The sequence below is a fragment of the Fundulus heteroclitus genome, chromosome 5, assembly GCF_011125445.2.
Source record: "Fundulus heteroclitus isolate FHET01 chromosome 5, MU-UCD_Fhet_4.1, whole genome shotgun sequence".
NCBI lineage: Eukaryota > Metazoa > Chordata > Actinopteri > Cyprinodontiformes > Fundulidae > Fundulus > Fundulus heteroclitus.
The window spans coordinates 10209011-10235670 of NC_046365.1; the positions used below are offsets into that span (position 1 = coordinate 10209011).

Consider the following 26660-nt stretch of genomic DNA (forward strand, 5'->3'; position numbering starts at 1 on the left):
ATCAACCAGTCTCCCGGCCTGGGTGTGGGGCTGCATGCAATGTTGAATAACAGTCAATAAATGTATTTATCTAAATTTAAATAAATAAATCCACATTTTAGCGCAAAATTAATGAAGAGGTCTGGTTATTTAGTACCCCCCCCCCCCTTTCGCTCATTGACCCACAACCTCCCCATTTTAGCAAGAATAAGAAAATAAATGTGACAGAAGACAAAAACAATGCCAAGTTTTATTTTCCATTTTTAATACAGCAAAATGAGCCTCCCAGTCATGTTAATTTTCAAACATAGCGGTTACAGTGTTGGAGAACTTTGAAAAAGCGTCAGAAAAAAAGCTTGACTCTTTGACCTTCCTTAAAATCTTATCCATTAGGTCCATATCATCAGAGCCCATGGTACTGAAGATGCTGGTCAGATCGGTGATCTTTGTGTCTTTGGAGAGAGATGGATCTGGGCAAAAACCTGAGTGAAGAGTGAACATTGAATGTAATTCATTCTTGAAACTTATCGATTACATAAATCATCTCATGACCTCCTGCTCAGTGATTCAGGACCCACCAATGTAGTGTCAGTTCTTGCATGAATAGCATCACAAACAAACTTTTAAAACAAAACCCAATCAGGAAATACCTATTGCAATGTGTCTATTTAGAAACATTAAGATGAAATCCCTAGTGATCTCATATTAAATTAGCCATATAAGTAATGTAGTTAGGAAGACATATATGAATAAGACATATTTATAATGTTTTTTTGTTTTTGTTTCGTTTTTTGAAAACTAGGATTTCTCTGTTTTGCTGTTTTTTTTCATGTACTGTAAAGGTTTCCCAAATTCAAACCATCATTGTGTTATCATAAACTAAGGCACGTTTAAATAGTCAATATAATGGTCTTTTCAGGCCCTTCGCGTAGTGGATTAACAAGTTTATTGGTGACAGTCAAAACTGGTCCTCACATGTAAGAGAGGACCATCAGTCTAAAGCAGAGGTTGCGACGCCTAGAAAGGTTGGGGAGGTGTTGCACAAGGGTAGCAAGTTTAAGTTTTTAAAAAGATTTCTTATTACTAGACCTAGGCAATAAACCAAAAATTTACAGACAGTGAAAGTTATGACAATAACCAACGTCATCTTTGTCCATGTCAGTATTGGCGGTTTAAATTTTTTTAAGAAAAAGTTGTTTCTTATAGGTAAAGGTAGGCTACGCTCCTGTCCCTTTAAGACACTGCACTATGTGTGTAGTCTATATCATTATAATATAATAATAATCACGTGACTCCACACCATCCAGTCTTAAATAAGAAGAGAAAGAGAGGGGGAGGTTGAGGAAATGGAGGAAATGGAGGAAATTTTAAATGTTGAAGCGGTGGCGGCTGTAGAGCAACTCCAGGAAGAAGAGGAGTAGCTGTTAAATACGTTGCAGCAACATCTGATCTCTGGTTCAGTCGCACAATGGTCCCGTACATTAGTCTGACTGTACGTTGTTATCAGTAGTTTCATCGTCCATTTATTGTTATCGAGGTGAACTGCTCAATATATCACAATATTGATTTTAGGCCATCTCGCCCAGCCCTATTTATTACCATAAAGTTTACCTTGCTTGCACTTTGTTTTAGTTGATTGGAATTGAACTCGCAAACGTTGCAGAGATTCATATTTAAGCCCAACAACATTAAGTGGAAAAGTTACTATAATGACTCATCTACAACCTGAGAGATTACACTGACAGATGCACAAAATTATCAAGACCTTGGAATCTGTGCAGGCAGATGATGAGTTTACCTTTTTCTACGTCCATGATGACAGCTCCAGGTAAGTTCAAACACTCTGCCTGTTTCTTATACTCTTCTAGTTCAGCAGCAGAAACCTGTGATCTCCTACCTGAGAAACAGAACAAGTAAGCAATGTATTATTGTCCAAATACCAAGCTTATCCAGGGCCCTAGCTGTCCTTATCTTATTGCAATGTTACGCTATTGTTGTCTTGTAAACTATAAGTAAAGGGCGAACATTTTCAAAAGCAGATATCTTGATATTATTCTATGTTTTCATCCTAAAATGTAATTTTTCTTTGTTATGCAACAAATCTTTAAAAAAAACTATTATTACTGAATGAGCAGAGCAGAATAGTGAATGTGTTCAGACATTATTTGAGCTGTGACAATGAATAAGAATTAAATGTTTTTTTTTTTCTTACTCAGAAGCTGCAGACTCCTGAATGAGCTTTTGCCAATTGTGTAGTTGGAGTACACAACCATGCAGTCAGGGCAGCCCGTATTAAGGTGGAAAGTAGTCGGGGGGTAGGGATGCACTGAAAAAAGAATTACACATTTAAAAATATATTTTCCTGCACTGAACATGAAATCCAAAGATGTTAGCTCTGGTAATCACTCAGTAATTGTTACAACCCACCTAAAACAAGAGCATTGTTTTCCAGGGTCATGTTGTATGAATAAGTGTAGCACAGGCCAAACCTTTAGCAAAAGCAAACATTAATAATTTCCACCTGCGTTGTCTTTTAGGCATATCAAAAATTTAGTTTTGCATTTCGATACAATTATGTTTGTTTTTTGTAATAACACATGAAACAAAGACACAATCCTGAAGCTGAAGGTTTAAATTACATTTTTTGGTATTGAATACTTGTGATGACATTCTCCTCAGCAGCAGCAGTGAGATTCCTCCAGACCGTCGCGGTGAACATCTTTGACAGCTCAGTGTATCCGGGCAAGTCTGTGCTCTCTGCCATGTAATTCCATCTTCCAAGGAGCTGGAAAACATCACATTTGGGATTGTTTTTATAAATCACATGGGGACTAAGCAGGTTACAATTAGTAGACGTGAAACGCGTCTTACCTGATCCCTCCCACTAAGTTGAATTGGTTGGGTGAGAATATCACAGTTGGTCGCAGGAGCTGACTGTCCAAGAGACAGAAGACTGAACAGGACAACGGCTACATGAATGCACTCCATCATGGCTGGCTCGTGGACTGAGTCTGTCCAGGCTTTACAGGGGCAATTTTAAAACCCAAGGTTCAGCCCATGTGTACTAACAGGGGCGTCAGCTGTTTACATTAGTTCTGGAATAGATAAGAAAATGTCAACTTGAGGCAAACAATAACTTAGGATATACTTTCATGAAGTATAAATGTTTTTTAAAAATATGTGAAAATTGATTGAGATTAATGTGTGACAGAAGAATAAGTTGTTGGAGGGCTTTTGCTGCAACCGGCACCACATGTGGTCCACCAAGGACCACATGTGGTGCCCTCGAGCCTGTTCAAAAAATAGCACAACCCACCAATGAGATGCATCTCAAATTGTATTTTATTCGGTTGATTTTCCATTTTAATCACACCTGCATTTATATAAATTTAGATTGACAAAAGAATGAGAAATGTTAATTTTTACGTAAAGTTAAGGTGAGCTCCGACATTTCTTGTTCAAAGGTCAGTACTAAAATGGTATTTGTCATGGTTTAGTTTTGGTCTGGCTTTTTCTCTGTTTTTTTTCCAGTTCCTCGTCATGTCACTCAGCTCACCCTCCACTCCCTTAGAAATTAATCACACCTGTTAGACCCTAATCAGTCTGAACTCACTCCACCTGCCAGCCTCCCTACATAAGCTCCCTTCAGTTTGCTCCTGGTCGATGGCTCGTCTTTAGTCAAACCAACACTACCCCTGTCAAACTCCTGTCCTCAGCCATCATTATCATGACGGTTCGCAGGAAGCATAGCTCTAGATTTCAGCCCCAGGTCACAACCAACCCGTCTGCATTTCTAACAAGTTTTCCCCACTCAGCGACGCATCCGCTGAGAAGCCGATCCTGGTGATTTGCAGTTTAATAGTCAGAAATGTGGCACTAGAGACACCATGGACCATAGTTAAATGCCTGCCAGGGGCCAGAACGGGTGACATAGAATCCTACCTGAAACTGCTGGCTAAGGATAAGCGTAAATACAGTAAAATTGTTATTCACGCTGGCAGGAATGACACCCGGGCACGCCGATCGGAGGTCACTAAAGTTGGTGTTGCTTCGGTGTGTGAGTTTGCTAAAACATTGTCGGACTCCATAATTTTCTCTGGTCCCCTGTCTGATCTGACCAGTGATGACATGTTTAGCCGCACGTCATAATTCAACCGCTGGTTGTCTAGGTGGTGTCCTGAAAACGTTGTGGGCTTTATTGATAACTGGTGAACTTTATGGGGAAAACTTGGTCTGATCCGGAGAGACGGCATCCATCCCACTTTGGATGGTGCAGCTCTTCCTTCTAGGAATCTGATTTGGTGATAAACACTGACAAGGTTAAATATAGTGGGGGATTTCAATATTCATGCTGAAGAAGAAAGAGATAACCTTAGTGTAGCCTTTAAAACGATCCTAGATTCAATTGGTTTTGCTCAAAACGTGCATAAACCGACGTACTCTTGATTACATACTTTAGACCTTGTGCTGATATATGGCATTGATTGTGAGAAATTAACAATATTTCCTCACAACCCTGTCCTATCTGATCATTTTTAATAACATTTGAATTTAATCTAACTGAGTTCTCCACCCCCAAAAGAGGGTTCCATTATAGTAGTTCTTTATCGGACAATGCTGCATCAAACTTTAAAGAGTCTGTCCCCCTTTAAATATCGTCAGTATTGCAGAAATACCCTGCAGATAGCAGCAATGTTGTTTCTTCCCATTCACAAATAGATGTCTTTGTTAACGATGTGACTTTGTCATTGCGTTCTGCATTAGACAATGTAGCTCCCTTGAAAAAGAAGCTGATAATTCACAGGAAGCTGGCTCCCTGGTTTAATTTAGAGCTGCGTTCCTTGAAGAACAATGTTAGGAAATTGGAGAGAAAATGGCGCTCTACACACCAAGAGGAATCCTACCTAATCTGGAGGGACAGTCTATTGTTGTATAACAAGACCCTCCGCAGAGTTAGAGCAGCATATCTTTCATCATTAATTGAGGAGAATAAAAATAATCCTAGATTTCTCTTCAGTACAGTTGCCAAACTTACTCAGAGTCACTGCTCCGTTGATCCATCCATTCCCTTAGCTCTTAGTAGTAATGATTTTTATGGGATTCTTCATAAATAAAATCGATTCCATTAAAAAAAAAAAACTTGCATCCTCCTAAACATGATTACCTCATCCTCAGTAAATGAGGCAGCGTTGGAGGAATCTTTAGAACCTGGGCAGTGTCTGAACTGTTTAGAAGAAGTAGAGCTTTCTAAGCTATCTAAAATTTTAGCTTCATCTAAACCTTCTACCTGTATGTTAGACCCAATCCCAACCAAGTTGTTTAAGGAGGTATTCCCACTGATCAGTTGCCCTATTTTGGACATGATTAATCTATCCTTATTAATTGGATATGTACCGCAGGCTTTTAAAGTAGTTGTTATTAAACCTTTACTTAAGAAACCATCTCTTGATCAAGAAGAGTTCATAAATTTCAGACCTATATCTAATCTTCTTTTCTTATCTAAAATTCTTGAGAAAGTAGTTGCTAATCAACTATGTGAACATTTACAAAGTAATGACCTACTTGAGGAGTTTCAGTCAGGCTTCAGAGCTCATCATAGCACTGAAACAGCTCTGGTGAAGGTCACTAATGATAATCTAATGGCCTCAGATAATGGACTTGTATCTGTACTTGTCCTATTAGATCTTAGTGCTGCATTTGATACAGTTGATCAAAATATTCTCCTACAAAGACTTGAGCATACTGCAGGGTTTAAGGGGAAAGCATTAGGCTGGTTTAAATCCTATCTGTCAGACAGATTCCAGTTGTTCATGTTAATATTAAACCTTCTTCAAACTCTAGGGTCACTTGTGGAGTACCACAGGGTTCAGTCCTTGGACCAATTCTCTTTACTATATATATGCTTCCGATTGGCAAAATTATCAGACAGCATAGGATTAATTTCCACTGTTATGCTGATGACACTTAGTTATATTTGTCCATAAATCCTGATGAATCCAATCAGTTACTTCGACTGCAGTCATGTCTTGATGACATCAAAAGCTGGATGACTTTAAATTTTCTGCATTTAAATTCTGACAAGACAGAAGTTGTAATCTTTGGGCCAGAGTCCTCAAAAAATAAAGTTCTTAATCAATCACTTAATCTGGATGGCATTAACTTGGCCTCTGGTGATAAAGTAAAAAATCTTGGTGTTATTTTTGACCAAGACATGTCGTTTAAATCTCATATTAAGCAGGTTTCCAGAGTTTCCTTTTTTCACCTCAGGAATATTGCCAAAATTAGAAACATTCTGTCCAGGAGCGATGCTGAAAAACTAGTCCATGCATTTGTTACTTCAAATGCATGGACTAGTGCATGCACTAGTCCATGCTAGGGACTGGACTATTGTAATTCTTTACTATCAGGAAGTCCACAAAATGCAGTTTAAAGTCTTCAGCTGATCCAAAAATGCTGCAGCAAGAGTTCTGATGAAAATCAACAAGAGGGATCATATTTCTCCTATTTTAGCTTCCCTTCATTGGCTTCCTGTTAAATCAAGAATATAATTTAAAATTCTTCTTCTAACGTATAAAGCCCTTAATTATCAAGCTCCATCATATATCAGAGCTCTGATTACCCCGTATGTTCCTAATAGAGCACTTTGCTCTCAGGCTGCAGGTCTGCTGGGGGTTCCTAGAGTCTCTAAAAGTAGAATGGGAGGCAGATCCTTTAGCTATCAGGCTCCTCACCTGTGGAACCAACTCCCAGTTTTGGTCCGTGAGGCAGACACCCTGTCTACTTTTAAGACTAATCTTAAAACTTTCCTTTTTGACAAAGCTTATAGTTACAGTGGCTTATGTTACCCTGAGCTACCTCTATAGTTATGCTTCTATAGGCTTAGGCTAATGGAGGACATTAGGGTCTATTTTTCTCACTCTATTGAGTTCTACTGTTCTTCAATTATGCATTGCTTGTCATCTTTTCTTCTTATAACATTTTGTTCTCTCTCTTTTTTTTTCTTCATAGTAGGTACATCTGGTCTGGCGTTCTGTTAGCTGAGACATCATCCAGAGAAGACAGCTCACCTGCTATTACCATCCAATGTAGAACAGATTACTGGATCAATGTGTGCTTCTGTGCTTTTTTGTCTCTCTTGTTGTGTCTCTGCTCTGTCTTCTGTAACCCCCAGTCGGCCGAGGCAGATAACCGTTCATACTGAGCCCGGTTCTGCTGGAGGTTTTTCCTTCCTGTTAATCAGGAGTTTTTCTTTCCACTGTCGCTTCATGCTTGCTCAGTATGAGGGATATCGGCAAAGCCATGGACAATGCAGACGACTCTCCCTGTGGCTCTACGCTTCTTCAGGAGTAAATGCTGCTTGTCAGGACTTTGATGCAATCAACTGGTTCACCTTACATAGGAAATTTTTGACCAATCTGTATAATCTGACCCAATCTGTATAAACTAATTGAATTTGACTTTGGAAAGTGCCTTGAGATGACATGTTTCATGAATTGGCGCTATATAAATAAAATTTAATTGAATTGAATCTTGTCATCCACCATCCATCCTTTGCAATAAACTCTCAAAAACTGCTCTGTGTGTGCGTGCTGTGTCCGGGTTCATTCAAGCCAAATCATGACAGTATTATTGGGCTTTCTTTGTCTGGAAACAGATACATACACCATCTTACAGGTGCAGCGATGATAAACTGGTTGAATTTGCACAGCTGATAATAAAGCGATCTGATTGCCTGAGCAGCAAATCTCGAATCACATGACCTCTTGGACCGGAGCACAACAGTTTAGATTTTTTATCGGCTATAACTTGTTAATGTGCAAGTGAAAACGTGGGAACATTGGTGTTTTGAGATCACTACTATGTGTAGCAACTTATCCAAGTGCAAGAAAGTTGCCCCCAGACAGTTCATAAGAAAAGTCATCCTACAGATTCTGGCCCACGGACTATTTGGACTGTGGGAGGAAGTTGGAGTACCTGGAGAGAACATGCAGAAAGAACCAAGGAGGGACTCAAACCCAGGACCTTGTTGCTGCAAGGCAACAGCACTACCACTGAACCACTGTGCAGCTCTCTTCATTATATTTATTCTGATATTCACTTAATGAACAATCCTACCTGCCCACTCAGGACTTGTGGGCCCATGGCTGGTACTTCGCTTCTGGCTCTGAGGGGCTACAAGGTTAAAATTCCCAGTCATGAAACGCTGCATCATACTGTTATTTAGATTATATATCATTATATTATGCGCCACTACATCACAAACAAACATCACACTTGGTAACTAACTTGTAGGGAGGTTGGCAGGCAAAGTTCAACATCTTTCCTAACTTATTTCATTGTTCATCTTTGACGTTTCAGACTGTTAGCTAATTTTACATGAAAAGCTGCCAATATTCGCAAATTTTGCAGCGTCTGTTTTTAGAGCTTTCCTCTTCAATTCTAGCTTTCTCCACCACTCCAACTTTGCTCTTTCTACAATTTTCAAACACCTCTGACCGAGTACACTGGCAGCTACGTGTATGTGATCCACTCTACAGTGTCATGACTGAACAGCGGCCTAAAAAAAGCGGGACTCTGCCACTTCTGATAAGTCCGATGGAACTGAAATGAAGAGGTAGGTATTTATTATATGAGGTAGCGTTTGATAATTTGTAAAATATGATTGAGAAAAGACTTATGTTTCACCATTTCACTGTTCCGGGAAGGAGGTGGAGACAACGGTGGGGCAGTGGAGGGTGCACAAGAAGGTCAGCAAATAAAACTTTCCCGGTTGTGCAGTGTTTAAACAAGAGGTTAATGTGTTAATGGTTAGCTTCAAATAGTCCACCATTAATGTCAAAAACAGGACAGTTCAGTTTAGTGAACTATGCTGAAGGTAACAGTTGCTTTAATTAAAGCCAAAGGTTTTGTGTCAAGAATAAACTTCCTAGCGTGTTTTATCAGGTACTCTCAATAGCTTGTTTCTAAATATTCATACCTTGGGATATTTAAATGTGAATCAGGCATACCCGTGGCAGCAACTCACTGCATTTATGCATTTTGACGTGCTTAAGAATGATGGAGATTTAAGTGACTTTGAACCTGGCTGGATAGAAAGAGATGGACAGTTCATTGTAGTTCAGTTGCTTGAAGAGCACTTTCTTAAGAGGCCCTTCCTGAAGTACTGTTATGAAACCCTGTGGAGGACCACCACAAAGTAGTGACTGAATGGAAGGTAATGATAAATACATTTTAAACATTTAAATACAAGTGACCAATAATCTGATCTGATTGATTTCATCTTTACTTTGACGTATGTTCTGCCCATTGAGATTTTAAATTTGTCTTATTTTTTGAAAAGTCTTTAACAGATAAAAGTTAAAAAACAGTGTATGCTGTCCTCCCTAATGTTTGTTGCAGGCAACATATTTCAGCTATACAGCCAGCTTAACATTTTTTATTTCCCTGCAACTCACTGTCCAAGAAACAGGCTGTTTGCTGTGTTTGGCATGATTCAATAAAAGGGAAATTTATTAGTCGTAAAAAAAAAAAAGGCATACAAAGTACACAAAAAGTGACTTTGAAATACAAAACCCTAGGCATACAATTAAAGAGACCCTTTTGTTATTATTCAAATTTTCCTTATTAGATTTTGAATTGTACATACACAATAACAACCAAACAACATTCCCAACATAAACAATAAAATTACAATAACACAGGAAAAAATAGATTAAAATTAAAAAATCTGATAACATATAAAAATAAGAAACTTGTGAGAGGAAAAAATAAAAAACAATAATAGAAATGGATAAATAAATTAATATCGACATGTTACAGTAGGGTTACAGAGCCTATGACTCAATTATGTCCCAGTGTTTCCAGCAGGGACTCAGTTTCAGCCCTGGAGTTTTATGCCTCAGAACAGCCCACTTAAGATAACACCCAATTATTATTTAAAAAATATATAATTAAATACAGTTACTGTAAGCAGTTTGGTAATAAAAAAATAAAAAAAATCACACTTCTTAACCCGGACCAGCAAGGTAATAAAGTGACCGGTGAGTGTATGTGTGAGTGTATGTTACATTTAGAATTTTTTTTTTTAGGACAGGATTAGTGCTTATTAGGCAATAATTGACGTACAGCCACAGCCACACAGTTACCTGAAAAAGACTGCAAGAAGCTAAAAAACTCAAATAGTCTTTTATCATCCCTTGTATCATCATCACAACAGAGCCACAATATGTTGTGATAGAATTTAAAGTCCACATTGCTCAAACCTATTTTGAAAATGGTCATAATTCTTAGCTCAAATGAAATTACCCCTTAAAGCCATTTGATAAACTCAGGTCATCTAACATCTCACGTCACAGTTCATATAGAAAGCACCATACTCTTCATTATAAAGCGGGACTCTGCCACTTCTGACAAGTTCGATGGAACTGAAATAAAGAGGTAGGTATTTATTATATGAGGTAGCGTTTGATAATTTGTAAAAATGATTGAGAAAAGACTTGCAGGCCTTCTGGTGGTGACACGCCCAAGATGGCTGGTTAGGAGAAGCGGCCGAGCCGACTTAGCTATTTTCCCCATTTGTTCATAAATACAATTTGCAAGCATGTGTATACCGGTGACGAAACAACGCCCCCAAGGAAATGTGTCAGTGGAAAGCCATTATTTTACCCGCAACACCTCTCAAAATCAAAGCAGCAAAAACACAGAGGGAACAGAGGTCCCGTCTAAGATGGCGGACTCATCTCTGCAAGATGCCACAAACGTGGTGACTGAACAGCAGGGTATCAAGAATATCCTCGAGACCCTAGCTTTCGAAGTATCGGGTGTTAAAAGAGAAGTAGACGCTGTGAACGAAAGGGCGAAAAGCCTGGGCTACAGAATTACAGAGGCAGAGTCCAGAATATCAAAGCTTGAGGTGAGGAGAAAAAAAAGGCCCTGGTGGTGTACGATCTAGAGAGACATAATTGCATACTGAAGGAGAAAATAACAGTTTTGGAAGGCTTCTCCCAAACTGTTAGGCAAAACATTTTGTAGGAGGGCCGCGATTGGGATGGCTTTATCAAAAAACTGCTATGGGAGGCACAAAATATTGATGTTGACGACCGGTATGAAATTGACAGGATTCACCTGGTCGGCCCCCGACCTGGAGACAACGCCAGAACAGGACATATCATTGTCCGGTTCCTACGGGACAAGGCCAAGGCTGCTGTGTTAATCGCGGCAAGAAAGAAGAAGCAACTCATCTAGAATGGCACAAGGATTTTTTTCTTCCAAGATTATGCTCAAGAGATACAGAAGTACAAAAAATAAGAGGAGGTGAGACAAATTCTCCGTAAGCGTAATGTGGAATATGCTCTCAGCTATCCAGCTACAATGACCTTCACCCTCCACGTCGCCGTAGGTAGGGAGGGGGGCAGCGAAGGAGTGGGGTGCGATACTGGCGATGTATGAAAATATGGAATAATGTCGAAAAATACGCTGGGAATACCGAACTGATCGTGAGAGGTTTTTTTTTTACATGGATGTTGAAAGAGACCTTACACACCGAGGACTGAACAACAGGAGCTGAGTTATTTCCGAATGATTGACTGGTAATATTTCTGATTACTGGACTGTTTTTTTGTGTCATCATATTATATGGCATGGGGTCAGAGTCTCTGGTTTATCATACAGTTATCACTCAATAAAGCACCTGTAAATTTAGGCTCTCAGGTAGTCACTTTGTAAATGTAGGCTTCATAACAGATATGTTTAATGCAATGGCTAGAAATTGTACTTAAATAGCAGCCTAAAATATGTGGGTCTGCCATTTCTGACAAGTCCAATGGAACTGAAGAGGAGAGGTGGGTATTTATTATATGAGGAAGCGTTTGATAATTTGTAAAAATGATTAAAAAGAGACTTAGGTTTCACTGTTGTCAGAGAAGAGAATTCCAGGAGAGAGGTTATATATACCCAGTGGGTAGTGAGGTTGGAGAGATTGTGGTGTGTGTAGTCGATAAATGACGCTGTTTGTTGTCTTGTTCTGGGAAGGAGGTGGAGACAACGGTGGGGCGGTGGAGGGTGCACAAGAAGGTCAGCAAATAAAAGTTTCCCGTTTGTGCATTGTTTAAACAAGAGGTTAGTGTCCGCAATAACACGGTTAGTGTCACATAGTCCACCATTAATCTAAAAAACATGACAGTTCATTGAACTGTCTATATTATTGAACTATACTGAAGGTAACAGTTGCTTTGATTAAAGCCAAAGGTTTTGCAGTAAAACTTCCTAGCTTGTTTTATCAGGTACAACTCTTCAAAAACTTGTTTCCAAATAGTCATACCTTGGGATATTTAAATGTGAATCAGGCATACCCATGGCAGAAACTCACTGCATTGATGCATGTTGACGTGCTTAAGAATAAAGGAGATTTAAGTGACTTTGAACCTGGCTGGACGGGATGGAAAGAGATGAACAGTTCATTGCAGCCTAGTTCAAGCAACTGAACTGCAATGAAGAGCACTTTCTTAAGAGGCCCTTCCTGAAGTACTGTTATGAAACTCTGTGGAGGACCACCACAAAGTAGTGACTGAATGGAAGGTAATGATAAATACATTTTCAACATTTAAATACAAGTGACCAATAATCTGATCTGATTGATTTCACATTTACTTTGAGGTATGTTATGCCCATTCAGATTTTAAAATTGTCTTATTTTTTGAAAAGTCTTTAAGAAATAAAAGTTAAGAAACAGGGTATGCTGTCCTCACTAATGTTTGTTGCAAGCAACATATTTCAGCTTTACAGCCAGCTTAACATTCTCTATTTCCCATCACCTCATCGTCCAAGAAACAGGCTGTTTGCTCTGTTTGGCATGATTCAATGAAAGTTATTAGTTGTAAAAAAAAAAAAGTACATCATATGTTACTTTGAAATACAAAACACTGGATATACAATTAAAGAGACCCTTTTAAGAGACAGCAAAAACTGTCCTGTTAACACTTTGTGAGAATAACATTGCTCTATTAACATGGCATAAAACTGGGCACCTGCATTCAAATGAATTAACTCAAAATAGTGCCAGAACCTGCTGATACATTTTCAATGCATAAGAGCTTACATATGAAGCCGATATTGTAGACTTTAAGAGCAGGTTTGAAATGATTTTGTGTGATTGTAGCTTTTTGGGGTCTGCCTATGCTGCGGATGAGTCAGAGCGTTCGTCATGTTTAATGTGGCAAATCTGCTGTTAAACTCAGCCACTTGAACAGTATCAGAGGGACTTTAATCTCCGAATATACTTTATATTCGTAATATTTTTATTTTTGTAATATTCCGAGTTTATTTTCGTATCCATTTGGCTTCTTTCTTCTGACTTTATTCTAGTAAAGAATAAAAATAATTAAAAGAATCCAACCTCGCCCTATTACTCCAGGACTAAAATAGTTCTGTAAACTGTGACTATTCTGGAAATTCCCCCTTGATTCTCATAATATGACATTTGTCTCGTACTATTACCACTTTTATCTTTTGTTATTGTATTCTCCTATGACTTTTTTCTCATATTAGTAATTTTATTTCTTCAATACTCCCCCAAAAAGGTCTGTTGCTAATCTGTGTCTATACCAGATCTTAAAAGGTTCACACTGTTTTATGAAATAATGAAGACCACAATGTTTAGATTTAACCATTTGATCTATGTATTTATAACACATTTTCTCTCTCTCTCTTTATATATATATATATATATATATATATATATTTACAAGTATATATAAGCCCCATTTATATCTTTCTATCTAAATACTTAAAACATATATACAGGGAACATAGACATTCACTACTTTCTGCCACATGCAATATGGCAGTGACATCGAAGTGTAAACCTGCGCACCAATTAGGCGTATATGTATATATGTCTGTGTTCCTTTCACCACATCACTATTATGTCACTTCCTTTACAGAAACACATTTCCCTTACATACCACTAGGTTGTGGTAACATTGCAAAACAACTATAATACATCCATTCCATGACACTCCCCACCTGGAATAATGGTAATATGTCACTTTACATTGTCAATCTGAGAAAAGACTTAGACTTAGACTTAGACAACTTTATTGTCATTTTGTATGTACAGAGCGCATACTGAACGAAATTTCATTGCATACAGCTTACAACAGTGTAATGGGGTTTCAGGTGGAATCAGGCAGCATTACAATACAATATAAAGTGCAGCGGTGATCAGATTTAACAGTACAGGAGAAAAACACTGTGCAAGAACAGTGTGCAGAGAATGTTCAACCGCTGTTTATGTCCAAAAATAATGGTGGAAAAAGGAGTCAGGAACAGCATCTGCACATGGGTTTTCTTCTCCTCCAGGTGTGCCAGGCTCAAGAGCGGAGGAGATGGCGTCCTCAGTGGAGTGGTTCCGCCAGTAGGCAAACTGGAATGGGGCGAATGTTGGGGTGAGTCTGGAGATGATGTGTTCTTTACCAGCCTTTCAAAGCACTTAATCATGATGGGAGTCACTGCAACAGGCCTGTAGTCATTAAAACAGGTGACTTGAGGTTTCTTCGGCACCGGAATGATGGAGGCAGACTTGAAGCATACTGCCACTGTGGCTTGGTCCAGCCTGCTGTATTCAGTGATTGCCCGTATGCCTTGCCACATGCCCCAGGTGTTGCTGGCGTCGTGGAAAAGATCCTGGATTTTCTGACTGTGGTTCCGCTTCGCTAACCTGATGACACGGTTCAAGTTGGCTCTTGCTGTCCTCAGTGCCTCCTTGTCACCAGACTTAAAGGCTGAGTTCCGTCCTCTGAGTGTCCTCCGTCATCCAGGGTCATTGGTTAGCTGAGGTGATGATGTTTTTTGTGGTGCTGACGTCCTCAGCACTACGTCCTCAAAAACAGCAAGACTTCCTGAAAAATAGGTCTAGAAAACAGTTTTGCTGTCTGGTTTTGTGTCACCTTAACTTCAACTTTTCTGACTAGGCCATCTTTGCTGGGAATAACCTTTACAGTAATTCCTATAGGCCACTGATTCCTTTTGGTCTGATTGTCCTTCATCAGAACTATATCTTCTTCTTTGAGATTGGGTTTCTGAGATTGCCACTTGTGCCGACGCTGTAGCATGCTCAAACATTCACGCCATCACCTAGTCCTGGACCATAAGGTATCTGCTAAGGCTTGAACTTGTTTCAACTGATTTGTGGTCAGATCCACTCTTGAGAACTCACTTACAGGAGGAGGGGGAACACCAGTTTTCTGAGTCAGCAATATAGAAGCTGTCATATTGAAAGGAGCCTCTGGGTCAGTAGAAATTGGGATTAATGGCCTAACATCTACAATGGCACTCACCTCTGGCATGAACGTGGTTAGAACTTCATGTGCCGCATAGGAGCATAGAATCTAAAATCTTTCTTACAACCCCAATCATGCACTCCCAAATACCAACCTTATATGGAGAGTGAGGTGGTTTAAAAACCCCAAGCATTTTTGTTGAAGAAGGTAATCTTCTGTGCTCTCATGTGTGGGGTCATTTTCAGCTCTTTGCATGCTCCAGTAAAGCTGGTTTCTCTAATTGAGAAAACTCTAAGGAGTGCATTTATAAAGCTTGAAGACATCATTGTTTCACACCTGGTACAACATGTCACCACCTCCCATGGCCCAAAATGCCAATGCCCACAAAAGAGTGTCATGATTTTGCCACGAGGACCTAGGGACAATGAGGCGGAGGACAATGCATGGTGCAAAAAGACATTTTAATCAAAAGAAGACTTACAGGATGCTTGGGAACAGAACTCAGGGCAGCGGCAACACAGGGAATACAGTGCAGAGGAAATCAACTAATTAAGTCCCCAGCTCGGGGATCCTGACATTGAGTATGTAGGGTCACCCTGGGTAGATCTGGCATTTGTTTTTCTCCTAGTTTCCTGCATGTAACACACTTGTGGATAATGCTGCTCATGAGCCGCTTTCCTTCAACAATCCAGAGACCATTGTTACAAATTCAACCTTCAGTAAAATGCCTACCTGATGCTTAACACCCTGATGATGATGACAAACAAGCAAGCTCGCTATGTGGTTACGACTCAGCATAATTAGTGGATGAGCTTCACAACTTTGAAGTTGTCCTTGGCTAATGCCTCTCGCCAATTCCTAACATTCCTTCAATATCCAGAGTAGGTCCAAGTTTGTAAGGAGTGCTGCTTTTGGGAAGGTTCTGTTTCGTTTTAATGCCTGCTATTTCTTCAGAGTAAATTTTTTCTTGGACACACTTTATGATGATTTTTTCAGCAACCAACAGGCCATTCTTACACACATGCCATCCAACACACTTATGACTCTTCAAGAGTTTGGAGAAACATTGAGCAATATGATGGTCCACAGCCTTACTGAGTGAGGTCCAGCTAGAAAAGTGCTGGAAGGCTGATGAGCGGCTGAGATCTCGCGAGAGCTGTGAGCTGTGCGTAAGTAAAATGGCGGCATACATGTATTTCAAAATTAAGTACTAACCAATAACTGAAAATCAAACAAAGTAAAGTTTAAATATTAACAATTGTCTTATTTTGCACAAGGGAACCAACTGGACGAAGAGACCTTGACGAGCCTGGAGAGCTACCTGGACGATTGTTTTGATAACATTGTAATGGGAAAATCAAAAAATCCCGCAGCCACAAACACACCTTCACTCAAACAAACCCGGTCTAGCTCTACTGACGCTTCAACTTCTACTCTGTCTCCCGACAGAAGCTACAGCGACGTCCTGGGATCCATTGACAAGAAGCTTACCAGTCTGGACGCTCGCCTCGCTTTGGTAGAGGTCCTCCATAAAGAGTTTCAGGCCCTCAGGGAGTCGGTGGAATTTAGCCAAGCCCAGCTAACTGCTGTTGCCGCGGAGAACGAGGCGCTGAGGGAGAAAGTTACAGAGCTCATCACCGAGGGGATGATGCAGCTGTCCAGCGAAAATAAGAAGATGAAAGAATCCATTCTGGACATACAGTCGCGAAGTATGAGCAATAAGCTCGTCTTTGCAGGCATCCCGGAGCAGCAGGAGGAGGATCCCGAGCTGGCAATCCGTGAGTTTCTCCAGCAGAAGCTGAGAATCCCAGCGGATCAGGTAAAAAACATCACCTTCCATCGCGTTCACTGGCTTCAGTGATCTTGGGTGATGTTGCCTGCCTTCTCGCCATGTTCTTCCTTTTGTACTCCAGCAGCAGCAGAGGTGGCACTTGTTTTCACTAGGAGAAACTGGAATTTTCGCTGTTGCCTTTCTTTGCTCGTAGAGTGTTGTAAGAGCTGACCCTTCTCTGTAAAACGTGTGTTGTAAGTTGTGTGTGTGTGTGTGTGTTCTTTATTAGCCAACTACCTCTGTAAAAATGGTTGAAAGAAAAAGAAAAATGACAAAGCCAGGTTGATCCAAACTTTCAACTTTGAAGAGCTTATGAAATGTTTCATGTTAGTATTATTAGGCAAAGCAATAGAGAAGAGAGCTGGATGAAGAGAGGGAGGGACTTTCAGACAGGTTCAAAGAGTTAGGGGTAAGTGTAAGTTTGATGAGATTGAATTTATTCATGTTAGGGGGGAAAAAGTTCCTTATTTAGTCATGTAAGTAGGAAGGCCTGATGACAGCCATTTGACTAAGAAAAACTACACCCATATATTTGATGTAAACTCCCACTACTAGTCATTATTGGTCCTGCAGATTTAACAGATTTAACACATTAGAAACCTTAGCATATGGAATATGACACTGATAATGAACACTAATGTAATAATTAATATGACATTTGATTATTAAATACATTTGATTTGGACATGCCAGATTAAACAAATTAGTTAACAGTTATTCAGTATACTGTATGCAGTATTGATAAGGTTCCAACTGTACAGCAGTAGCCTGTATTTCACCCTATCTTTGTTGTCCCTCTAGAGAAATCTCTGTTGTTGGGTACAAGCAGCAGCAGACGTTTGTCAGAAACAAAAAACCTTGACTTATTACGTGACTAAAAGCGCCATCAACTGTTTGAATTGCAGAATGGCACACTGTGATGCCGGTGTCTGATTGGCTCCAACATTATCAGCTGATCCTGACTGCAGCGCTGCTGATTACCTTACTTAATGGCAGGTGTAGCAGCCCTGATGTTTCACTGTTGCGCTGCTCAGTGTTCTGCGTCCGACTTCCAGCGAGGTAAAGGGACTCTTTCTGTAGTCTGTGTTGTATTCCTAAAAGTGCATGGCTCTATGTTGGTGTCAGAACCCTATTAATCTTATGCCATGCTTACACCAAACCTCACCTTTCTGTTAATCTTAAATCATTTATTTTTTTCCACTAACAATATTTGTTCACATTCATCTTGGCAATAGATGAAATGTTCCACACCTGATTGTTTCCATCCTAAAAACCTGTTTGACTCCAAGACTGGATAGCTGGGAAGCACAAGTTGTTGAAATGTAAATCCTTTAACGACATCGCAGTAATGTTGCTGCCATTATTTGGTTTGGTGGACTTTTTTAATGTTGAGAAATAATTTCACTTTAAAGAGTTAAACTTCCTAATGAGGCCAGTTCAATACAGGGGCAATTGAGATATATATTATATATATATATATATATATATATATATATATATATATATATATATATATATATATATATATATATATATATATATATATATATATATATATATATATATAATCTTAATGGTCAGCTATAAACTGAACCCAGCAGACAGTTAGGTTGCTTCTAATTAGTTTTTCCCCAGAAGTATTCTGTGCTCTGAAACTTCATTGGATATGTAGTGAAGCTCTTTAGAGTGGATTCTGGTTTTCGTTGTCTAGAACAGTGTTGCGCGACTAATTCTACTTTCCCATTCCTGCAGTGTAATTATGGCAGCATTTAACAGACCACTTCCAGCCCATTCAGAACGTGATGGAAGGAACCCAAACCTTCATTCTAACGGTGGCATGGCATCCTCTGTGCAGCAGGATCCAAGTCCCCATGGTGCTGCTCAGGACCCAGGATTTCGTTCACTTTTCCAGCATCCCATCTTTGGCCGGCCTGTCATGTACTTTCATCCACCCCCACCTCCCCCTTTACTTCATTACCAGTGGCCCACACCCTTCTCCTATAACCCCTTTGCAGGCTTCCCAAGCATGGGTGAGTGGTGAATTCCTATTTTAATAGCAGTATGTCGTTTAGACGTTAGATTGAACTTGTGCATAGAAAACTTCAGAAAGCTATTATCATTGAAATGGACCATAGTCCTCTGGGCTTTGCCTCTTTAATAGCAGAGTTAAAATCTTACAGGGAATATTTGAGTAGGAGTTTAAATTCAACAAACAAATTGATGCTGTGGTCGAGAATGTTTTAATCATCGGCGTGCTCTGACCAAGGCTAAATCTTTTTTAAATGGTCCCAGATTGGAGAAGGCTGTTCATGCTTTTACTAGTTTGAAACTCAACTACTGCAGTCTCTCTACTCTTAAACGGCTTCAACTTGTTCAGAATGCAGCTGCATGTCTTTTAACTAACGCCTCTGACAGCGAGCACATCACCCTGTTGTATGCGCTCTAAACTGGTTTCCTCTCAATTCTAGAACTGATTTTGACCTTTTTTTTTAAAAGCCGATATATCTGAATGGCTGATTTTTCTGAACATGACGGATCTCTGAGCTTCTCAAATAAACATTTATTAGATGTTCCAAGGACTGGACTTAAGAATTGGGGCGACCGGACATCGTTAGTGACAGCACCGTTTGGAGGGCTTTTCCTTCAGACTTTCACTCTCCCCCAGAAGCAGGCATCTTTAAATCCAAGCGCAAGACTTCTTGTTTTCAGACAGACTTTTAATACCCAGTAGCATGGTGGCATTTTATGGGATTTTTATTTTTGTCTTGTATGCTTTTATGGCTGGATATTTTTGTTTTGTGTTAAGTGCTTTGGTGACCTTAGTTGGTTGTTTTTAAAGCATTATATAAATCAATCAATCATGCAGTGTAGCTTTTTACCACTTAAAGAACAAAACAAAAGTTCATGGTACAGATTAGAGGCTTTTGGAACTACTGCCACAGTCTACATTAAACCCCTAAAGTCATGATATGAAGTGCAACTTTTTTACATTTATTGCAGAGCGTTTTAATTGCAACATCTGTTTTTGTCTCTTAGGCTATGGTACGGTTGTACCTCCTCCACCGTTCCCCCCCGCCCCTTATATGGACATGCCAGGATATTTTCTACCTCACCCTCCTGTTCCACCAGTTGACTACAGGCGTTTGCACCACCCTCAGGCCCACACTCAAGGTGCAACCAATCAAAACCCTTACCAGATGTCCAGAATCCCCCCAAATCATTGTATCCCTGGAAGAGAAACTGTGAATTCTGAAGTTCAAACTGAGTCAGCACCAAGGAGCATACATGGGTATGATGTGGGCTCAGAGTCTGGGAGAGGAACATTTTCAAGCCCTCCATGCTCCCCAGCCTTAAGTTCCCCAAAACAAACCTTAACGGAGTTGATAAACTGTAAGTTGCCCTGCAGAGAAGACAAAGAATTGAACATCAATGAGCCGTGCACAAATGCCACAGTCAAATCCGGCTCTCAGAAACGCCCTATAGGATCAAAGGCTGTTGAATCTTGTGGAAGCACCGGGGAAGACTCGGTCATGAAGAAAGCCTTACCTGACCAGGAGCCTGTCCCTGACTCTCTTTTTAAAGATGGCACAGACACATTGTGGTTGAGTTCTCCAGATGGCGTAGCTCCTGTGTCTTGCTCTTCTCAAAACAATGACGTGGTCCTTAAAGAAAGACGTGTCTCTGCTCCTGGTGTTCTGATGAACAGGGGCGGTGGAACACCACAAACTTCACTGCTGGAAAAAGATGTGGAGTTGTCCCGGAACGGTGATCAGCTGTCTCATAAGCATGAGGTTCAGCCTGAAAAGCCTTCATCTCTTAGTTCCACTGAGACAAACACTGGTTCTGTTGTAGGAGTCAGCACTGCTACTACTGAGGGTATGCAAAGTCTGAAAGGAAGTGAAGTTCTATTCAGGATCCTTCGACTCCCTTATCCCATGATTGACACCCTCCTGGAGTGTAGTACTCATGAGGAACCAACAGAGGCAAGTTTTTCGGAAAGGCCCTCATTAAGTTTCAGAGATAAAGTGCAATATTGGCAAAATTCTTCCCAGAACAACACAGCTGAGTGGCAAGAAAACCACTCTGGGAGATATCTGCACGAGATCTCCGATGTTGCACCTCATATGTCTGATAGTAGCTGTCAGGCAAATAGAAATTTTAATGAGTCCTTTTGGTCTGTGGAATCTCTGCCCCCCTTTATCCCTTCCAGAGAGTGGCTGTTAGAAAATGGCCTGTTGGGACCTAAAGTCAATGAAGTGATGGAGGAAGCTAAACATGTTGAAGACTCAAACAAAAATGACACGATGGTTGATCAAAAAAGGAAGAGTTGTGGCTTGTTGTCCTGTGTCTCCAGTGTTCAAATGTCAGAAAGTTGTCTCTGTTCCGGTATCCAACAAGAAGAGCAGAGTCCTGTGAATGAGACGGGAACAGAAATTGAAAAGGTAGAGTCTGACCCTGTGGAGGCAGAACAAAGTCAAAGCATGCTTCCCTCAGAAGAGAATGTCTTGTCATCTTGTGCCTCGCCAGATAAAGCCATATCTACTCCTTCTGAAAGGGATGAGAATGAAAACAGGTCTTCTGAACATGATTCTAGTCACAGTCCGAACCAGAAATCCTTCTGTTTAAATGAGCTGCAGCAGACAAGTCTTTCCTCCTCTGAAGAAAAAATGTCCCTTAGCTCTGCAGCAGAGGAAATTCCCTCATCAGCCGTCCAACTGAATGGGGTGGACACCGAGGATGACGGCGCTCCAGCTAAGACTGAAGTGTCCCCATCAAAGGGAACTTTAGTGGACTTTGGTGTCCAATGTAATGCATTCCATGAGCAAAAGTGTTTATGTGAGGGGCAGAATAAGAACACTGAAACACATAGAAGACTTCATTTTAAATCCTCAGGTACCAACTTTTTTTTGCTTCGCAATAAAGTTTTACTTTGACTATTCAGTAAAATACTTACTGGAACTCAAATGTTTTCTCACAGATATGAAGAAGAAAATTTATGGCAGAAATGGACATATGCAGAAAAGGAAGAATGGTCAGTGGAGAAGCACAGGTCAAGGTAATACAATCACATCAAACCATTACCAGCTATAGTATGTTCCCTTGAGCCTTGCAGCGATCTGGAAACTACCCAAGAAGCAACTCTGTCAGAATTCTTAAATATTGTAACTCCAACTATAGAAGGGTTTTTTTTTTTTTTTTTTTTTTTTTTTTTTTTTTTTTTGTCAGTCATTATATATGACTCTTGGAAGATGAGATGGGCAGAAGACACTTAGTCCATGTTCAGTCAGTGATAGACAGCAATGTTAGTGCTGTCACGTGGAGAGGAGCTTCAGGGTTGTCCTTCTGTTTATGAAGCTTCATCTCCAGGATCCCCAGAGCACTCCACAGAACACAACCAGCTTTCTTTAACAGCTAGTTTTTGCTTTTTTAAAGTATTTGAGTCTGTGTTAACCCACCAACAAATGTGTTGCTAAACTACTAAGCTTGACTTTTTTTTGCTTGTTGAAGCTGATGATTAAGTTAGTGAATTTGATCCCTTTGGGGAGATTTGCAGTTTTGCTTATCCTGATATTCTTTTGAACTGTTCTTTGTCCCTGCAGAATGGCAGTTTAACTAACAGAAAGCTCATAGTGGATACTGTAGAGGAGGGAAATCAAAAGGTGAGAACCTTGCTTGCTTTTCTCTGGATTGCTGGACCCGGGAGGGAGGACTTGTTTAATATTTTGCTTTCTGCAGGTGGGAGAAACCCCCAATATTAATGACCAGCCTCAAGAGAACAGTGGGTTTTGAAAACAGCCTGTTTTTAAACTTGAAATGGCTTTTTATCTGTTTTGAATGTGTGTTTTGTATACATTAAGTAAATAAAGTTTAAAATTAAACTGCCTTGTTTAAAATACTTTTTTTTTTTTAAATACTGCAATTGTATTATGCCTTTGACCAGTGCAAAGATGTCATCGTTTTATATGAACTATAACGAAGTCTTAAGTTGCATCTATTGGAGTTCAGCTCAGAGATATTCTGCTGGCAAACATCCACTTTATCTTACTCTAACTCTTTGCTTAAGATGGCATACTTTTGCATTCATATCCCAAACTTCCACTTGGGCAAAAAAAAAAAAAAAAAAAAAAAAAAGTTTCCACTCCCTCACTTTTCATAGCAGTAGCACTAATCAAGCTCATCTAGGTGGTTGAAACTCAACTCAGAGGCGATATCATCTCACCTGGCTGGTTTAGAGTAGTAGTGTGTGTACGTCACCTGCTTGGAAGCTGGGGGTTTGCTTGAAATTAGGGTCAGAAAGAAACTTGCTTATTTCAACTTTGGCTGCACAAAAAGTAATGGAGTAGCTGTGTAATCATGGCAACCGTCAGCACATTGCTTGTATTGTTGGCATCAGCTTCAAGTATTTACTGTATGTCTCTTCAAGGTGTATGACTAAGTTTGCTAAAATACTGAGAAATGGGTTGCTGATGGTTTTTTGTAAGGATTCGGACTAACAAGGAAGATCAACCCATATGAAGAAAAAAAGGCAGAAACTAAATGTTTTTGCTTAATGACTGCAATGTTGTGTATATAACATGAATGGATACATCTGACACATCTGGTAACACTTCCTCAGTATCCTCTTAATGTTTTAAGTAGAACCTCAGCTGGTTGTCAAGAATGGAACGTAGATTATGGGTTCCTCTACTGTCTGAACTAGAAGAGGGCTTTGCTAAATTTTATTGATGGATGCAAAGTAAAATGTAAATGGACTGAACATGTTTAGCACTTTTCCGGTCATACCACTCAAAGCACTTCACACTACAGCCACATTCACCCAGTTACACTCGCTAAGATGTACACATTCATACATCAACACACAGATCGGTAGGTAACTTGGGGTCAAGTGCCTTGTCCAGGCGCACATCGACATGTGACAGAACCCACAATTTTCCAATTGTAATACAACCATTCAGCCATAGTCGCCCTATGCATGAAAACAGCCAGTAATGTTTTTTTTATTCGTTTTTTGTTTTTTTTTTATCTGAACGTGGCTATTTCCTGAAAAGTGAGCAACCACTTATGCTTCCTGTCTGCTCCTTTTTTTTTTTTTTTTTTACCCCACAGCAGCTATTCAAGTTGTGAAAAAATTCAATAAACTAATATTTAAAAAACAATATCAAATGTCTCTTTTTTTTTTTTTTTTATTTCCACTTTTCTCCAACAAAAAATGTCTCAAGGTGCCATCTAATATTTTGGCTATGTTTTATTTTCCATTTTCTTTATTTGCTATACCCGATCTTCTCAAATTTTGGTTCCTGCACTTTGGTTCCTGCAATACTGAGGCTCGTTAAATTGACATTGGCATTAGTTGTCACTTAGTTTGGATCACTTTGTATTTTGATTGTTTGTGAGTTTTTTTTCTTTTTGGGTGGTGCATTAAGTTGGTTTGGTGGTAGTTGAGGAGTTTTATCAATTTTGGTAGGTTTATGTTGATTCAGTTTGCTGAGGTGATTTGTTGGTTAGGCCATTTTGATAGAGGGCAAAGAGCAGGTGTTCTCTTTGTTTGGTTAGCATTAGGTATTGGATTTGGTTTTCAACCACTGGTTTTCTTTGGAACAAAGAGTTCACACAATTCATGATAGATCTTGGATTTAAGCAGAGTACCTCGGATCCCTGTGTTTGTGAGATCATCACAGAAGCTGGAGATAATTGCAGTTTATGTAGATGATCTGATGCTGATTACAGTCAACTGAAAGCATGGATAAGGTAAAATTGACTCTCCAAGAGTGCTACAAAATGAAGGACTTGGGTGAACTGTCCTACATTCTCGGCATCTCAGTTAATCAGGACAAAGCAAACAACTGCATCTTTCTTCACCAGAAACAGTACACTGAAACCATTCTTCAGAAATATGGGATGGATAAAGAAAATCCTGTTGCAACCCCTGCTGACATCAGTGTAAAACTGAAAAAAAGATGATGCTGTCAGTAATCCTGTCAATCCAAGCACATAGCAGTCCACAGTTGGAAGTCTACTGTATGCGGCAATGACAAGACCAGACATAGCACAAACAGCAAGTGCAGTGTCAAAGTTGAATGCAAATCCAAATACTGCACATCTGACTGCTGTGAAGAGGATTCTGCTAATCTTGCTCTAAAGTATGACTGTTCAGGGGACAAAGATTGGAGTGGTTTCTTTCATGCTGACTGGGCTGGAGATCAGGACAACCGCCATTCAACAGGGAACATATTTCTACTCAGTGGAGGAGCAGTGAGCTGGCTAAGCAAAAAAACAAGCAATGGCTGCACTTTCAACAGCAGAAGCTGAATATGTTGCTCTCAGTCAAACAGCTCAAGAAGGTGCATGACTGAGAAGATTACTGAATGATTTTGGTATGGTCACAAAGCCTACAGTGATTCTGGAGGACAACCAAGGAGCCATTGCAATAGCAAAAGATCCAGTGAACCATCCAAGAACCAAGCACATAGACATCCGTTACCATTACATTTGTGAATGTGTGCAGAATGGCGAAGTCACGTAAGAATATTGTTCAACCGATGACATGAAGGCAGATATCTTGACAAAGCCTCTTGCAAGACAGAAGTTTGAGTATTTTAGAAAAAAGATTGGACTTTTTCCAATGTAAATCTGTGATAGAATGTCTTGCTCTGTTGTTTTCATTATAAAGTTGATGTTACGACCCGGCTTAAATGGCTGCAACAAAACCAGGCAAACAGAAACGATTTTTAGCCCTTCAGAGGCATTTATTAAATTAAGGGATAACGCGCAGCAGCCAAAGATGTGCTCCCTCCGCCTGGTCTTCTCTCGCTCTTGGTTGGGTCCTGGCCTCTGCTGGTCCCCTGGATCAACCCTAGTCCTCCGCGGCACACTGGAGCTTCGGCAACCTCTAGGTCCACTGGTGCGCTGAACCTCTGACACACCTGGCACTTCAGTGACACCTTGACACCTCGTTGACACAACTTCACGGGTGGAACGGCTGATTTGGACATTTCAGTGAAGACAGGAACGTCAGCGGATTATGATCTGTAAACACCACGATGTTAGCGCCACCACTTAAATAAGCATCAAAATGTTTTAGGGCTAAGATCAAAGCAAATGTCTCCTTCTCAATCACAGAGTAGTTCAACTGATGCTTATTGAACTTTTTTGAAAAATAGCTCACCGGCCTGCCAATACCCAGATCATCAGTCTGTGTAAGGACAGCGCCAGCACCCACGTGACTGCCGTCCACATAAAGCTGGAACGGATGTTTAAGACATGGAGCAGCCAACACCGGAGCAGCACAGAGGAGTCTTTTCACCTGCTCAAAAGCCTGTTGACAAAGGGTAGACCACTCAAACTTGACATCCTTACGCAGCAAATTTGTCAGAGGCACCACCACAGATGAGAAGTTTTAACAAAAACATCTGTAATATCCCACCAGCCCAAGAAAACGCATTAGCTCCTGCTTTGTAGCTGAAACAGGAAACTGCTCTACCGCCTGAACCTTTTCTGCAACAGGGCGGATCTCGCCTTGGCCAACCACAAGACCTAAATAGGTAACAGTCGCCCTCCCAAACTCACATTTG

General features: G+C 40.1%; 2 protein-coding genes across 2 annotated transcripts; one reads left to right on the forward strand and one right to left on the reverse strand.

Moving 5' to 3' along the window:
- Positions 1 to 213: 213 nt before the first annotated feature.
- LOC105923171 lies at positions 214 to 2994 on the reverse strand. Its single transcript, XM_036136850.1, has 6 exons — positions 2851 to 2994; positions 2619 to 2764; positions 2407 to 2468; positions 2192 to 2305; positions 1778 to 1876; positions 214 to 461 (listed from the first exon to the last, which is right to left on the reverse strand). Exons 1-6 carry the CDS (start codon positions 2968 to 2970, stop codon positions 274 to 276), a joined length of 729 nt encoding a protein of 242 aa, XP_035992743.1. The 5' UTR covers positions 2971 to 2994; the 3' UTR covers positions 214 to 273.
- A 15028-nt stretch (positions 2995 to 18022) lies between these two features.
- Positions 18023 to 22963, forward strand: LOC105916748. The gene is made up of 6 exons (XM_021309936.2): positions 18023 to 18147; positions 18841 to 19118; positions 20125 to 21981; positions 22067 to 22144; positions 22689 to 22748; positions 22825 to 22963. The coding sequence occupies exons 2-5, from the start codon at positions 18848 to 18850 to the stop codon at positions 22703 to 22705; spliced, it is 2223 nt and encodes a 740-aa protein (XP_021165611.2). The 5' UTR covers positions 18023 to 18147; positions 18841 to 18847; the 3' UTR covers positions 22706 to 22748; positions 22825 to 22963.
- Positions 22964 to 26660: the final 3697 nt, after the last annotated feature.